Source organism: Triticum aestivum, chromosome 7A, assembly GCF_018294505.1.
Source record: "Triticum aestivum cultivar Chinese Spring chromosome 7A, IWGSC CS RefSeq v2.1, whole genome shotgun sequence".
Lineage (NCBI taxonomy): Eukaryota > Viridiplantae > Streptophyta > Magnoliopsida > Poales > Poaceae > Triticum > Triticum aestivum.
In genome coordinates this window covers 466,675,448-466,692,201 of record NC_057812.1, presented here as the reverse complement: position 1 = coordinate 466,692,201, position 16,754 = coordinate 466,675,448, and the positions used below count along the sequence as shown (strand labels likewise).

At 44.9% G+C, this 16,754-nt stretch overlaps 1 protein-coding gene and 1 pseudogene across 2 annotated transcripts; both read right to left on the bottom strand.

Moving 5' to 3' along the window:
• Positions 1-278: 278 nt before the first annotated feature.
• Positions 279-8,665, bottom strand: LOC123147602 (non-lysosomal glucosylceramidase-like; annotated as a pseudogene).
• Positions 8,666-11,211: 2,546 nt separating this feature from the next.
• Positions 11,212-15,686, bottom strand: LOC123147601 (uncharacterized). 2 transcript variants are annotated; one of them, XR_006473319.1, is made up of 3 exons: positions 14,128-15,686; positions 11,985-12,067; positions 11,212-11,811 (listed from the first exon to the last, which is right to left on the bottom strand). XR_006473319.1 is itself a non-coding variant. In XM_044566862.1 (2 exons), exon 1 carries the CDS (start codon positions 15,595-15,597, stop codon positions 14,176-14,178), a length of 1,422 nt encoding a protein of 473 aa, XP_044422797.1. In that variant the 5' UTR covers positions 15,598-15,686; the 3' UTR covers positions 11,212-12,067; positions 14,128-14,175. The 2 variants fall into 2 exon arrangements, 1 of the variants encoding a protein (XP_044422797.1); XM_044566862.1 differs by having other exon boundaries at positions 11,212-12,067.
• Positions 15,687-16,754: the final 1,068 nt, after the last annotated feature.

Genomic DNA, 16,754 nt, shown 5'->3' with positions numbered 1-16,754 from the left:
CTTGGTGGAGGGGTCCGAAATCAACCCTATCTCTTGTTTCCCCACACATACAGACTCTAAAAATAGCCTATACTTATGTATTTCAAAATTACATGGGCCTGGCCCAATAAAAAGGTGACGCAGCACCTATAATAGCCTCAGGACGAAATTTATGACGTGGCATCTTGTATATTTCGTCCATGGCTTCATGCACCCATTATGGTGGCTTCAAAGTCCTGAAATCATCACTCGTAACTCCGTTCTTGTTCCCCTTGCGCATGGCATCATCTCCATGCTTGTTCTTGCTCCAATGTTCATCCTTCTTCAAGCTAGGCCCTTCATTTGTAAGCAAAACAAATGTATCCAATTTAGGCAGCATCATATTCTCATGAACATTAGAATCATTACCAAGAAACGAAAGTACCTGATAATTTAATTGGCGTGGGCGAGCTCTAGTAATTGGTCCCGTATATGTAGCAGTAGGGGCTGTGGGTGTAACAATGGTATTGATGTCCTCATCATCAAGTGGACCCTTGGCGGTGATGACTGCTACTCCGCCCAGGCAACCGAATGCAATTCCCATCTCTGCCTAGCACGGGCTTCAGCAATGTCATCTGGAAAGCTTGGGCCTCGGGGAACACTAAGATGTTCGCTTGGCTGCTGCACAACAACCGGCTTTGATGCAACGACAGGCTGCAGCGTAGGAGGATGGCCAAACAGTTATTTATGCGGGCTTTGCGTCAGAAGTCTAGAGTCTTCGGTACACCTGCTGTGGGAATGCCCCTTCACCAGATCGATCTGGCGGAAGGCCGCGGCATGGACTGGCTGCGAGCTCCTGAGGAAGATCATGCCGCCGCACCACAGCCCTTTACATCACTGCCAGGAGCTGATCAGGCACACCCCAGCGAGGTTCAGAAAAGGAGTCAAAACCATGCTGATCTTGGTTGCATGGCGCATCTGGAAGGAGAGAAACGCCTGCGTTTTTCGAGCCAAGATGCAAGGGAGGAAGACGTGATCCAGGCCATCAAAGGGAGTCAATGGAGGCTTGCTGGCGCAGCATGCTTAGAGGCCCGCCTCTTTTTTTTCCTGTTTTTCTCTAGCTTTTCACCCGATCACTTGATCACAACTGTTTCCCGCATGCTTTCTCCTAAATCAATGAAGCTGGCTTAAACCGGATCTTTCAAAAAAAAGGAGGAAGAACACTCCAACAGCGCGAGCAGCCTTGCGGGGACTTCTATCCAATCAACCGACAAATTTATTCGTCCAGCATCATGCAGAGCTGGAGGTGTCATACCGGGAGCACCACCTGCCGGAGAATATGGTAGAGAGCCCGGAGGAATCCCTTGTGCTGCACTTCCTCCGGCAGCCTCAGCATGCTCGCCACCTTCTCGAACTTTTTCCTGCCCAACCGACGCGTCCCCCGGCGAGGCTCCCGGCCCGAGGTCCTTGTGGAGCTCCGGCGGCGACAGCGCCCACTGCATCGCCCAGATGGAGAGGGGCCGCATGTAGTGCAGCCCTCGGTAGCCGCCCTCCGCCGTCCAAGCCTCCGGCGTCTGGAACGCGTACCCGAAGCCGTCTTTGGACCAGCTGGCGTCGTGGGCGCCCTTGGCCGTCCGGAACGCGGCCTCCAGCATGCCCTCGTGGATCATGCCGGCCGCGACGGCGTAGGTGGTGCCGGGCCATATCTCCTTGGACTGCGTCGACGACATGTCGATGGTGCCGTCCGGCCGCATCCCGTTCACCGCCCCCACCGTCCCGCCCTTCACCCGCATGACGTTGTAGTCCAGCACCGTCCCCAGCGCGCTCCGGGCCTTCTCCTCCTCCACGACCGGCTCCAGGCCGCACACGTGACCGTACCACTGCCCGGCGAGCTGGTCGGCCTGGATGGACGAGCTCGTCTTGCCGCCGCTGTTGTCGTAGTTGAAGTAGGTGCCGTTCCAGAGCTCGTCATCGTACACGCGCTTCGCCCTGAGGTGCCGCGCACGGAAGCAGCACTCGGCGTCGCCGTCGCCGACGATGCGCGCCATGGCAGCGGCGGCCTGCAGCGCCGCGACCCAGATCCCGCCGGTATAGGCGCTGACCCCGGACACGGACCACAGGTCGTACGTCTGGTCGGGGCGGCCCTCGTTCTCGATCATGCCGTCCCGGTCCCGGTCGAACTGGTCCATGTAGGCCATGGCCAGGTACACCGCCGGCCACGCCGCCCTGGCAAAGGCGACGTTGCCCGTGGCGACGACGCCCCGGTAGACCTGCAGCACGAACTTGGGGTTGAGGTCCTTCCACCGCGACGGGTCGTGGATCATGTACGCGTTGAGCTCGAACCACGGGTCGTTCAGCCCCACGTCGTGCGGCACCGAGCCGAGGACCTTGCGCGGCACGGTCTTGCCGTTGAGGGTGCGCATGGGTCGCGGGTCGTGGAGGAGGACGGCGCGGGCGAAGTCGCGCTGGAGGCTCAGCTCGAGCTCCGGGAAGAGGGAGAGCAGCGCGAAGGAGGCGTAGAAGTGGACGTCGTAGGTGTTCCACATGTGGTACTCCATCGCCTCCAGGTACAGGAACTGCCCCACGTTCTCCTCGCCGTCGGCGAGCAGCGTTGCGCCGAACGCCGCCGCCGAGTGCAGGTCCTCCGTCACGGACGTCATCTCGCTCAGGACGCCGTCCACCACCGGGGTGCCTTGCAGGTCTGCGCGGAACACGTCGAGGGAGAATGGCTCCGTCCCCGTCCCCGATGAGGCGACGCTCATCTTTGGAGGCCGTCCGTCTGTGACATTTGACACAGAGATTTTGTTGTCAGCTCCATGCTACGAATCCGTTACGGCAGATCATACTTGGCTGATAGTGATGGAGATGAGCATTCACCTGTCCATATGGTGCCTCCAGCGACCAGATAGTAGAGTTCGTTGAACAATGCAACCGGATACCTGAAGACAAACATGACATCGATTATTAGTACTCTAGGTAGCAAGTACATATAAATCATTTCTCCCCTTGCGATTTTATACCCTGGAATGATCTGCAACTACATAAGTTTTGCAGACTGGGAAGTAATTCTGGGTGTGTAAAGGATGTCAACTATAATGCCATGGGAAAAACTGTGAAGAGACACTTGAGCAAAGTGATACTCCCTCCGTTTCTTCTTTTTTACTTCACATATAAGATTTGTCTTGAGTCAAACTTTATAAAGTTTGACCAAATTTATATACAAAATTATCAACATCTACAATACTAGAGATATACAATATGAAATTTAATTCAATGATGCGTCTAATGATATCGATTTCATATTGTGAATGTTGATATTTTTTCCCTATAATCTCAATCAAACCTTACTACGTTTGACTTACAAATCTTATACGCGGACTAAAAAGACACGAAGGGAGTACGAGCTGATTACCACTCAGGCAGCCTTTTGTCCTGCAGAATAGGCCTCTGCCACTCTTCGATTTTGGACTCCCAATCCATGTGTTCTACACTCAAAGAAGGAATAGCAAATGAGCATCAGAATTCTGACCACCTATGGCTAACAATCAATCACCAGAGCTTACCAAGAAGGGCATCATGAGCCAAGCTCTCTGCAGCTGCATCTCGATCCAAGCCACAGAATTTGGTGTATCTCCTGTTCCAGAAAGCCATGTCAGTTACAAGGAAAAACAGCTACAGTAGTAGTTTTGAATTTCAGTTTCAGAAATATTTCACCACCCACCAAATTACTGATTTTTTTTGTGTACAACTTAAATGACTGAAATATTTTGACAAAAAAAGCAAATATAAGTGTCTACTGAAATTATTGAAATTTAGTAAAATTCATCGAAATCTCACTGAAAGTGAAAACCAACTAGCCATGCAGAATTAGCAAAACACATCACCTGTGATACGTTTTCCCGTCTGGGAACTTCACCTCGGGGCACGACCACGACAGAGCAAACGACACAACGCGGGTTCCCCCTGCCGGCACTGTCGTCGTCGCTGCGACCGCCACTCCGATGGATAATCCGGGCTTCGACGCCCTTGGCTCTTTGCTGGTGCGGGTTTCGCTGAAGGAACCGTGCTGTTTGATCTCCTCCCACATGTCCTTGGCCGTGAAGTCGCCAGAGTCGGACGACCCCATCGTGAAGAAAGGGCAGTCTGTCACGCGGACGTCCTCTGTTTCCTGACACGCGATCGCGAACGTCACCGGCGGGTGCCCATCCGCAGTCCTACATTGGTGCCATCCCAAGTTTGCTGTTATGTTCGCAGTTCTGTATCATTTGAAGCTCTGCGAAACGAAATATTTGACACACCTGTGATGCAGAAGAACACCGTGCACACCATCATGCTCCCTGTGTAAGAACATAAAAAGGAATGGCAAGAACCAATAAGTAATTAAGGTTGTAGAGAGATTGCTGCTGCATAGCATGAAACACAAAGTGCGCGGAAAAACGAATTTAACGTTCATTACATCATCTTGGAGTTGGTGTGATTTCCAGTCAGCTCTGATCTCCCACCAACTGAATTCTGGAGGATGAACAAAATACATATTAGGTCCTCACTGATAAGGCGTTTTTATCTTCATGCTAAAAGGGCACCACGTTGGCTTGTTGCACTTACAGCCCATGTATAGAGCAATGTTACATCTGCAGGTGTGCTCCCAGAATTTTGCACCTGCAAGACTCATCGATCAAAATTAAGTGCTGAACTGCAACAGGGGAAAGTACATGTCGTGTTATTTTGATTAAGTTGCCGAAGAAGAAAATGTACCGTAAATGTGAAAACTGCAACAGGTAAGCTGCTCTCCTTGTAAGTTGTGAGGGATGATTGGTGATATCTGACGGCAGGTGATCTTGATTTCAGGGTCAGGTTCACCTACATTGCAATTAGTATAGTGTACCACAGAACATCTTCAGTTCATGGACATGTATCTATCAGGTAAAATATAAAAGTGCATACAAAACCTTATTGCTTTTAGGAATTTACCATCATAAACTGTCCTAGATCTTGGGAACAAGGCATGATAAGTACAGTTTTTCTCCTTAAGCTTCCAGTCCCAAGATCCAATAGCTGCCTTATCGACTCCCCTGCAAGTATGCACAATGAATGATATCTCTGGTCCATTTTAATGACCAGAAATAATCCTGTTGAGATCAACAGCTTACTTGAGAGCATCAGCAGTCGGTGCAGCCAACACCGTGGAGTAGCTCTTTCCATTGGGACGCGAGACGAATGCCTAGACAAGTGAATAGTGTCAACCATTAGAAGTTCTTTACAGTTAAGACTTAAGAGTGACACTAGGAATCGCCAATTGGGAAATGGAAGATTTAAGTATAGTTACTGAAAATTGGTTTGCAAGGATAGGCTTCTCTTCATATAATGCTGGGAATATCTGAAAATGCTGAAAGTACCCTCTGTAGCTTCTCCCAATGCTTCCTGAACTGATAAAAGAGGATGTGATTTGAGAACAGGCATGTACTCCCTCCGTCCGGAAATACTTGTCATCAAAATGAATAAAAGAAGATGTATCTAGATGTATTTTAGTTCTAGATACATCCCTTTTTATCCATTTTGATGACAAGTATTTTCGGATGGAGGGAGTACCATGTAAAGTTCAATCAGCTATGGAAAACATTTTTGAGTTAAAAACCACCATGACAAGCTTCAAGATGACAGAAAAGCCTACATGTACCTGATTGATAGTGAACCTATAGCTAATTTATAATCTGCAAAGGAAAGACTGGAACTTACCCAAGGCCACCAAGGGGTAGGCCACGGTAGCAGTTGTCCATCCATTTCCTGAATGGGTCATAGAGTATATCCTTCGCAAAAGTGAAGAATTGTTTCGTTAAGTTCCATGACAAAGCAGAGTGAATCTACATAATTGCTTTAACAATAGAAGAGCGATGATATATTTCTAAACGTTGAGCACTCACCCGGCCTTTTCCCCTCTGGTCGGCATTTATCATCAGTCCCTTGAGAACCATGGGTATCTGAAGGACCACCAACAGGAATTTGGTTAGTATTAAGTTCACAGAGGAATAACGTATGTAGTACTTGTTGCTCAAAGCCAACAACAGTGTTGTTTCATCAGTCAGTTGCTTGATGGCATGGCTGAGCAAGCCAGCGGCATGTATCATTGCCAAGTGTGACAGGTCTTGCAAAGTGAAGAGTAGGGGAGAGTTCTCAAACAGAGTATTCTTTTTGATAATTTTGAACCTTTTTTGCATCACTTTCTTTTTAAATGAATGAACTAGTCATGTTCAAAACGCTCTACTGTTTTGATAATTTTGAACCTTTTTTTGCATCACTTTCGTTTTAAATGAATGAACTAGTCATGTTCAAAATGATCTACCGTTTTGATAATTTTGAACCTTACATATTCTTCAAAATATGATCAACACAGAAACCTGGGAGCTATAAAGTATGTTCAAATACGTACGATTGATATCATATCATTCATGGTCATGCTAAACAGTTCGATCTTCTTGCCTTCATCGTCAAATTTCCTCTGCCAGGTTCTTGTCGCTGGTTGTGCACAATTGATGTGCGAGCGCGCCTAAAGTTTTAAAAAAGGAACCCATTAGTGCCAGTTTAGTTTGCTGATGAAGGCAAAGACAGTACGGAGCGAAGCATTTCTAAAGAAAAGCCTTGATCGAAAAAGCTTGCCCTTACCTTTGTTTGCTCTAAACCTGCACTTCCCATCTTGGTTACAGTACAGACACCGTTTGGGTTGAAGCAGATCAGCTATTTGGATGTGTAGGCAACAGACATATGCATAGTTAGAACTTAGAATGAGAGAGCCACAGATAATTCTTGGAAAAAGGAGCTTAATCACGATCCAGTTTAACGATCTCCACTTAAGATAGAAAAGAATAATGGAAATGAAGTGCTAGCCACCCAATGCAAAATTCTATGTGTTTCCCATGTTTCCTGGAAAAACTCCATTTCCTTCGCTACTCCTTTTGGCTCCACCATCCGCATTGCTTCCCCTCTCTTTATTTTACCCTAAATAAGCTTTCTAGGGACATCACATCTTTGTTTAATGTGACATGTTTATTTGAGCATCATTATGGAATAGACGATGACCCCTGTATCCATCCCTTGTGCAAATCATCAATGCAAGTTTCATAGCCTTTATCTCAGAAAAACGAAGAAAAATGTGGAAAAACTCATGTGTTCCAGCATCCAACTTTCAAGCGCCTATGCAAGGAACTATAGAGAGGTAGAGGACTAACCAAGGGAGGAGAAGGCCTGTGGTACCTGGATCTGAATGCTTCCACTCTACCACACCTGCATATGCATTGCTTGCTTGGCTCTTGCAGGAGATCCTCAGCTTGTCTTTATAGGACTGAGTTACTCAAAGCAATGCGCGACACGAGGTCTTATTGTCACACAAAACAACAATATCTTTTTTTTAACCTTGTGCGTCAGGATGGTTGAACTGTCCTATTTGCTCCCTTTTGTTAATGATAAGAAATAACATGGGCTCGGATTAGTGATGAGGCCACTTAGCCGTTGAGGTTGCCAATCAGAAGCCTCACCATCAATTGTTATCTGTTGGGTAGCAATTTATTGTCTTGGCCAAATGATTGTAAAGGAGTTGGATCCTTGTATGGTAGCAGACTCAGTAGTAAAGTGAATAATGCTCAAAAGCCCGTATTTTGCCAAAAGAGGGAACAAATTAAGCTTTACAGGTTCTGATTAGGGAAGAATAGAATAGGTAACAGGGAGGGTACATGATGACTACTGAGTCATCAGGCACTACTACTCTCATATACTGCTCTTAAACGGCTAGCAGGGCAAAGATGTTATGTTAGCTCTGTCGATGGGATAGTTGAAATAATCGCTTCACCAGCCCCCCTTTTGTTTGCGGCTAATGGTGAATTGAGCCTCTACAAGAGCATGCAGGTTTGCTACATGAAGTCTTGGAGATACAAGTACAATGGAGAAAGCAACCTCCAGCTCTAAAATGTAATGTACTCATTCATGATGCCGACAAGTATAAAACAAAACAATGAGATTAGGAAGACAAAACAAAACCGACCTCAGTAGGTGTGGACATTTGCATACACGCATGTTGCCCATGTGCCCATTGACATTGAAATTTGAAAATGATCCCTGAAGTACACAATGAAAAACTCATACGCATAATAAAGAACGAAACAGCCCGGGGACCTCAACCTGCTGAAGATTGCAGATCTACATCTACTTTGTTTAGTTCCATCTGCAGAGCTATTGCTAAATACAGTACTTGCAATCTCCTCCTCTTCCAAGAGTTCCATCTCAAGATTCTGTCTTGCATTCTTGCTGAGGATGAGATAATCTACTCCTCTTCCAAAAGGAACCTAAATATGGGGGCAATGAAGCCCTAACTGGTGAAAATCCTTGGACACAATGGAGTGCCTCTCTGAATTGAATTGTTGTTCTTGGAAGTCGATACCCTTAACAAATAATCGAACCCGACGCCAGATCGAATGGGCTGGGGGCCGCTGTTGCCGCATCCCGCCCCCACGAGTCACCCACCGGACGGGACGCCGTCGCCGAAGCATCCTCTGGGGAATCGATTGGACTCAGTGGCGGAATGGAACCACACTCGCGTCGTTCAATCTTTTCTCGCTGTTCAGTGGGGGGAACTGAATTCGCATAGGGGGGAATCGAAGCCAACACAGGGCATCTGTGCTTGTTCGGTTCAGAAGAGGATATAATTCAATAACATTGTTCTTTTTCTTTCTTTTTTTCTCTTTTTTGCGAGTGAAATATTGTATTACTCAACTAAAGCAGTTCATACAATCAATAGTAGAATCCTCCGTAGCGTCCAAAGGACCCGAGCCAATTCAAGTCATGGTTTTGCCTTCTACACGAGCAAATTTGACTATACTATCACTAACTTCATTTTGGCTACGATTAACATGAGTAATACAAGAATCACGAAGAGACATACAGTATCTAATCTCTATAATAAGCGACGAGTAGACCGATCTATCAACCTCCTTGGTCTGGATCAACTTGACAGCAACAACTGAGTCCATCTCTATCTCAACCTCCTCGCCCTAGATCAACTTGACAGCAACAACTTGAGTCCATCTCTATCTCAACCTTCTTGGCATGGTTCATTTTTACTTGTGTGTGTTAGTGTTGAAGTTCGTTTGTGTTAACATATGACGCCGAGTTAGGTTTAATTCAAAAGTTTTTTCGTTTTATACATTATTTTGTCATATACCTTCTAGGCTTTTATTATGTTTGATTGATATGGATGTCGGTCTAGTTATAGGATTTGTGATGCATCAACAAGGCATGCAATCTTTTTTGCGTTTCAACTTTTTGCAAGAATGATGAAATTCACTAATAAAAGGACAATTCACATCATAGCCCATTTTGAAAAGATAAAATTCTCATCATACTATCGCAAGCACAACTTGCATCCTAAGACAACAATATACCTTTTGGGAAACAGAAACGTTATTTAGCCCGTAGTTTTTTTTAAGAAAAAGGTAGAACAAAATGGGAGTGATAGAAACAAAACAATCTATATGAGACACCGGAAATGATATATGAGACAAGAAATTGGCCTAGCAAGAAAAGGTCCAACACTCCTGTCAAGTGCGGTGGAGATCTTCACCAACCTAGTTGTATGTTTCATCTCGCACGACATGTCATAGAATTCTCAACATTAATGTTTGTGTAAGATATTTCTCATAGAGTTGGAACATTTCATACTATTTCACTAAAAAGGATCTTTTGCATTTAGATAGATAGCATCCACTACTAGATTTCTTCGCACATGCTTACTTTCTCGTCACCTCAATTATTGATACCCGCCCGTCCAAAGTCGGGTGACATCAACTAGTCATGCATGCATACATTTATTGCATTAATTTATCTATGTAAACTATGCCACCTCATCAAGTCATGCACGTCAATCATAAATTAAATACTTTTTGTTAACTTTTGTATGGTATGGATGTATGTGTTGGACGCTTGGAGCAAAAATATATTGTCCATGCTTCACATTTTCATTAACATATGACGTTGTGATAAGTTTAATTCAAATGTTTTGTCTTTTTATACATCATTTTGTCACATACTACGTATATTTTATCTTGTTCGATCAATATGGATGTTCATCTAGTTATAGGATTTTTTGTGATGCCTGAGTGAGACTTGCAATATTTTTGCATTTCGCTGAGTCGTATAATTATTTCATTTTGTTTGTAAGAATGACTTGAAATCCGGAATAAAATGGCTGCATCCATCAATGGTTGCCCCCCTTTTTGAAAAATTAAAATTTCCTTGGAAAACATAAAAATTGTTTAGCCAGTAGTTTCTTTTGAGAAAAAGGCACTCCCTCCTATCCATATCAATGTCGCCGATTTAGTACAACCGAAATGACATACTCCCTCTGTCCGTAAATACTTGTCCTAAAAATGGTTGTATCTAGACTTATAGATATGTCCATTTTATCCATTTTTAGGACAAGTATTTCCGGACGGAGGGAGTACAAGGACAAGAAATTACTGATACACATACATTTTCTAACAACTGCCAACAGCAGAGTCATAGCTACTAAACCGACCCCAAGGACTTAAGGTTATTTCTTGCACACTTATTGACAGCGAAACAAAAAGAAAAAGGGACCGCACACCCAAAAAGGAAAGGTCGGAAACAAAAAAGTTGACGGTGAAACCAAAACGGACCGTGCCCCCAACTCATTGCATTGGCACCGAAACAGCCGAGTTTCTAATTAGTGGATGAAGACAGGAGCTCCTGAAGCAAGCCTGCAATACTCCATATGGTCAGTTATATAATCTCAAATACAAGTACGGACTACATAAATGTGAAAGGAGTGAAACCACCGTCTACAAATATAATTTATGCCACTTTACCTTTAGTCGATATTGATCACTTTCTCTTCTTCGGTGTCGAACAAGACTACACTCGAAGAGGGCATCTTTTCCCCTCAAAAAAGAAAAGAAGAGAGCATCTTTCCTGAAAACGTATCGTTCATCCTTATCCTCATGCTTCTGGACAAGTTAACCGAATCCCCTTTTGACGAGCGTGTTTGCAACGGGTCGTATGCTTCAATCAATCAAATGTAGGGATAAATTAGCATGAATATGTCGAGGCAGATGATGTCCAAGGAGAACGGTATTACATACCTATCCTGGTGATTGAGATGAAGAAGTGCGTTTAAGCTTGCCCGTGGCATCACTAGAATTCTCTATTTCTGAAGCTCTGGTAGTGGCAGCACTAGTTCCAGGCTTTATTGCACCGAGAGGGGGCAGCTCTAGATACAACGGGTACCCAAGCCACGTGAAGTCGTGAACTGTGGCTTGTAGGAGGCTTGAACAAAGCCAAAGCTAGGGTGGCTTGGTCCACAGGCCATGAGACGCATGACTAAGTTCGTAAGTTCGCTGCCTTCAGCTTGGCACTGATGGAGCCTGTTGTAGTTTTCTCGTGGTTTCCAGTACACTTCTCCTGCTGGCTGCTTCTGCCTGCAATGTCCCACTCCTACGAGGGTACTCTCTCGCAGGTGGATGCTTGAAACGGAAATCATCAACAATTTCTGGGTTTTGGGATGCTCTGCCGTGTCATCTCCCTGCTGCAGCTTTCATTCACAACATTCACAATGCCCCCCCCCCCCCCACACACACACATCATCTATGTATGTGGCCGCATCATGGCGGTACCACGGGAGTGAGCTTGCCCCTGAAGAAGCCATGCTTGTCTGGGGGATGAGCTGCCAGAGGAACCTGGATGTGGCATTCTACATCATGAGGTGGCGATGGCACCGCCTCTTTGATGGTTCAAGGTGTGAAACAACAGCAGCATGATGCGGTGGCGGTACTGCCTTTTTGATTCCCTGATCTGGAGGTGATACAATACAAGAAAAGGATAAGAAAAAAAATTGCTACTCAGCATTACTATAGTTAAGTTCAAATTTTAAATAAGAGAGAAATCTTGATGCACAGAGCAGACCATGCATCAGGCACATGAGTCTAGAGATTAGAGGAATGGGGCTGAGAATGAGATATGCTTTCCTGATTCTCTTGTCTCTCAGCGCAAGCCCAAATGTCTTTCTTCGTCATTTTTGTGGCGTGCCTTCGTTCACCCCGCAGCATAACTGAATTAATTAGATAACAAAAAGATTAATGCAAATGGCACATGCTATTAGTCGTACTTGCTCTACTGCTTGTATTACTGGCAAAGCTCTAGCTAGCAAACAGAGCAGACCCATGTCAAATGTTTTTTGTCCAGAAAGGGCACAAACAAACCTACTTATGCGCGATCAGTAAATGTTGTGAAATGATCAACCAGTAAGAAAAGGCAGCTCATAACATTGGATAATTGCAATTTCTTCTTAATAGAACTTAGCAGCAAGTAGAGCTAACAAGCTAACCAACTATTAGTATTCCAAGGTTGTTAATATCAGTCATCAATTCTCTACTGTAAAGTAGGAGCACTAACCATTCATAATTGTGATTTCACTGTGTTCTTTTTTTCTTTTCTTTTTGGTGCCAGTTCAGAAGTAATGGATGGGAAGGAGCATGATCCAGGTATAGATATTAGCGGAACAAAGTCTCGTCGTTATCTGGAATAAATGAGCAACTCCTAGAGAAGTACTCCTACCAATGTTCAACGGTTTATAGTAATCAAAAGCAATTGGTCCACATGTATTTCAAGATCATCAATTTGACTAACCAAATATGAGTTATATGCCAAAAATGCTATTATAAACTTTTTTCGAAAAACGAATTCAACACTTTACTTACTGAACAATAATACATATTTGATTGGACAAATTGATGATCTAGGAATACATGCAGGCCTTCTATACCGTAACAGAGGTTATCTCATATTTATCCCTGGCCCTAACATACCTGCAAAGATATTAGGTTTAACCAAACTCTATATGATTGGCTTAGATGACAAGGCATCTTTACACATGTTGTTTTGCACAGAGCAGTTCAGAGAGAAGTACTTGCTGAGTTTGGTATGGCTCCTTCCAGATTTCCTAAAGAGGGCAGAACTATTGTTGGTTGTCTCACTTTATGTAGCATGTTTGATCAACCTAATGCGCATCTGCCATAATATTACAGTAACATAATATTGCCGTAACAATGTCGTTGAAGCTATTTATTTCATTCTGTTGTTACACCCTCCCCGACTGGAAGATCTCTGCTGGAAGTTGCTGCTTAACTATAAAGGTCCCCTTGAATGTACATAACTTATCATACTTCAGATAAGCTCGATAGAGTATATATTTGTTTCGTCAAGCAAGAAGTTAAAAATGGTATATTTATCATAAATTTCAGAGATGCCGTATTGCAAAAGCCTATCCATTTTAGCTAGGAATAAGCATTGCTTATCCAAAAACAAAGAAGCATAACATCTGGAACATATGCTATATTGCAGCACTCTTCTCTACCTTATCTACTCTATCAAGGAGATAGTGCATAAAGAACAAAATAAAAGCAAGATAAAGTAGTTATAACGTAAACTGTGTTGCTGATGCTGGGGTTAACATAAGTGAAATGTAAATGTACATGAAAAATGAAGCCTTGATCAGAGAAGGTTCCGTAGAACCGAATGTAAAGTACGTCAATATGGCACTATGTATAGTTTCAGTCAGACCACAAAAGAAATGTTCCTTGCTTATCAAAGAAATATTCGTCGCTTACCAGGATTGCAGGTTAAGCAGCACATACAGATTGTCTTACAGCTATATTTCAGTTTCCGTGACCCTCAAGTAATCAAGGAAGACAGCATAGTGTTATAACTAGTAAACAAATGCTCATAGGAGGATATGTTATCCATAGCATGCCATTATACTTTTGTGTGTCACTTAAAGAATAGATGCCCAGAACACCTATGTAGATGATAAAGCTACACATCATTGACTACTCATAACTATCATATGTTGAAATGTATTGGAGAAACAAAAGGTCATGAATTCAACTAAATAGCCAAAAGGATGTGTGAATTAGTACAATAATTCCTTACAGGAAATGAGCAGTGATTAGTGCTAATGAACTAATTGATCGGAACAGGTACTCTTAGCAGAACGGAGCTATACGTTGCTGGAATGCTGGTTACGAAAATTTCTCTTGAAGTGGTACTGACTGGATCATCTATACCCTAAACCTGACAACATAATTCAGACACAGTCTATACACGACTCACTTGGAAAAAGCATGCCATGTCTTCCAACATTTTATCTTGGAGAAGCAATCAGTGGAGCACCTCGACCTTCTTCTTGCCCTTGAGGAAGACCTCCCTGTCAACCAGCTCACGCATGTACCCATCAAACTTCACAGGAACTCCACCATTGAGCCTCTTCATCTCCAAGAACCACTTGCTGTCTTTTCTCCAGAGCCTCTGAAACTCATCCAGGTAACGCAAGTTGTTGTACTTTGCCTTAAGCACCTCCATGGAGACCGTGTTGATCCCCTCTCCGGCAATGTACACTTGCCTTCGTACATCAACACCATCCTCGATTCGCTGGATGAGGTCCTCAACACTGCCACCAACATGGACGGAATCGAAGTCTTGCTGCATACTTGAGATGATATCATCAACAATGCTCATCAAACTTGGTGCCAAACGTATGGCATGGCGCGGCGGAGGGAGCACACGCTCTGCCTCACCCTCACACACATGGTACCAGTAATTCCCTGGCTCGACGTCCCCAAATTTCCTGACAATCAGGGTGTCCTTAGCTTTCGAGAACTTGGTGGGGGCAACCCTAGTGTCCTCAATGAGCCGGAGCCCGAGCTGGCCCTGTGCTCCCCACCTGTCCCAATCTTCCCAGAACTGTCTTTCCTCGATGATGTCCACCACGGACGACCGGAGGTGGTCGATGTCGAAGTAGAAGGCGAGGCGCTTGCCCTCCTCAGGCATGCCGGCGGCTGTGTAGGAGGCCGCCAGGCAGAGGCTGAGGTCGAGGACGAGGGTGCGGTTGAGGTAGCGCGCCTCGGCGAGGGCGCATAGGAGGCTCCGCATGTAGTGTGGCATGAGCTTGCAGCGGTCGCCTCCGCCGTGGTAGGAGAGGTAGGTGGCGGCGGCGAACTGGGAGCGGGAGAGCGGCGGCGGGGGCGGGGCGGCGGTGGCGTTGGAGGCGCCGGGCCGAGGCTTGCGGGCGTTGGGGCCGGAGTGGTAATCACCGATGGAGGTGACGGAGTAGGCGCAGGTGTGTGGGTCCCTCGCGATGGCGAAGCGGCGGTAGTCCTTGGTGGTGGCGGTGGGGGAGGCGGAGGCGGAGGCGTTGGTGCGGGCGCGCCATGCCATGTCGCAGGAAGCGGAGGGCGGGTCGCCGGGGACGGGGCGGCCGAAGCGGGCGAAATGGACGGCGGGGAAGGCGTCGATGGCGCTGCGCATCATGAGGTGGAAGAGGCGTGGGTCGGCGCAGTCCAGCGGGGAGGAGAGGTCGCAGGACGAGGCGTCCTCCTGCTCCTGGTCTTCATGGTCCTGGTGCTGCAGGTGGTGGTGGGGCGTGGAGGCGAGGGGGGGAGGGGTATAGATGGAGATGGAGGGGGAGAGCGGGAGGCGGAGCAGGGTGAGGAGGAGGAAGGCGATGAGGATGATGGCGGCGGCGGCGTGCGCCGAGGAGGAGAGGAAGGCGCCGCGCCCCAGGAGTGGCCGGCTCGGATCCATGGTTGACGGCGGCGAGATTTGGCTCGGTTCAGAGTTCGGTCTGGCATACACCCCAGCGCGAACCCACCAGGCACGACCAGGCTAAGCAATGGGCCTCCCCACCACCCCCACGTCACCTTAATGGCAAAAAATAGAAAAAGGACATAAAAAAGCCCAATTTTTGAGCTGACTACTATCAAGTATGCTGGAATCTGAACCTCATTATGAATAGCACATTTATTGTTTGTCATAATGTATATTGAAACTGTGTTGAAAAAGTTGGAAAAAATGGATCCATACTCCTCCCTCTGTCTCATAATATTATGGGACGGAGGGAGTAGTTATGAAAATTAAAAAAATGCCAAAATTTAAGAACACATAGAAGGAACCTTGGCAAAAAAAAAACCGTTTCAACATAAAATATGCCTATGTTTTATATAAAACAAATTTGCCATGGTCCAAAGCATTTAGTTTGCCACATTGCTAAGTTAATAAAGTTTGCCATGTTCGAACTATATAAATTTTTCCATGATTTGGAGTATGATTTTTTAATTGGATAAAAAGTAAAATTGCCATGTTCAAAAATAAAAAAAAATTCCATGCCCTTAAGTATGAATTTTGAATGGTCCAAAAAGTAAACTTTGTAATTGCTTAAAAAATTAAATCTGTTATTCTTTAACCTACAACTTTGCCATAGTCCAATGAATAACTATGGCAAGCTTCAAAAAATGAATCTGTCATGGTGCAAACAATAAAGCAAACATTGCCATGGTACTGCTCGTATGGCAATTTTTTGCCATGGCAAAAAATTACCATGTAAAAAGTAGAATGAACAGTACAAAAACAAAAAAAATCACCAAAAACTGCCATAGTAGATAGATATTAAAATTAGCCATGGTATTTGAAGTAAAATTGCCTTGCTTTCTATAAAAGAAATTTATCATGTATGTAAAATAACACAAATTGTGACAAAAAATTACAAATGGTATATGTATAAGAAAGATTACCAAATGGTACGTACAAAAGTTAGTACATTTGCCGTGTATGTTAAAGTAAAATTTGTGATGGCAAAAATGAAGGTTTATTTGCCATGACAAATAAAGTTAAATTTTGCATGACAATGAAGGTAAAGTTTCGATGGAAAATAAATAGTAAAGGTTGCCATGTATGTTTAAGTA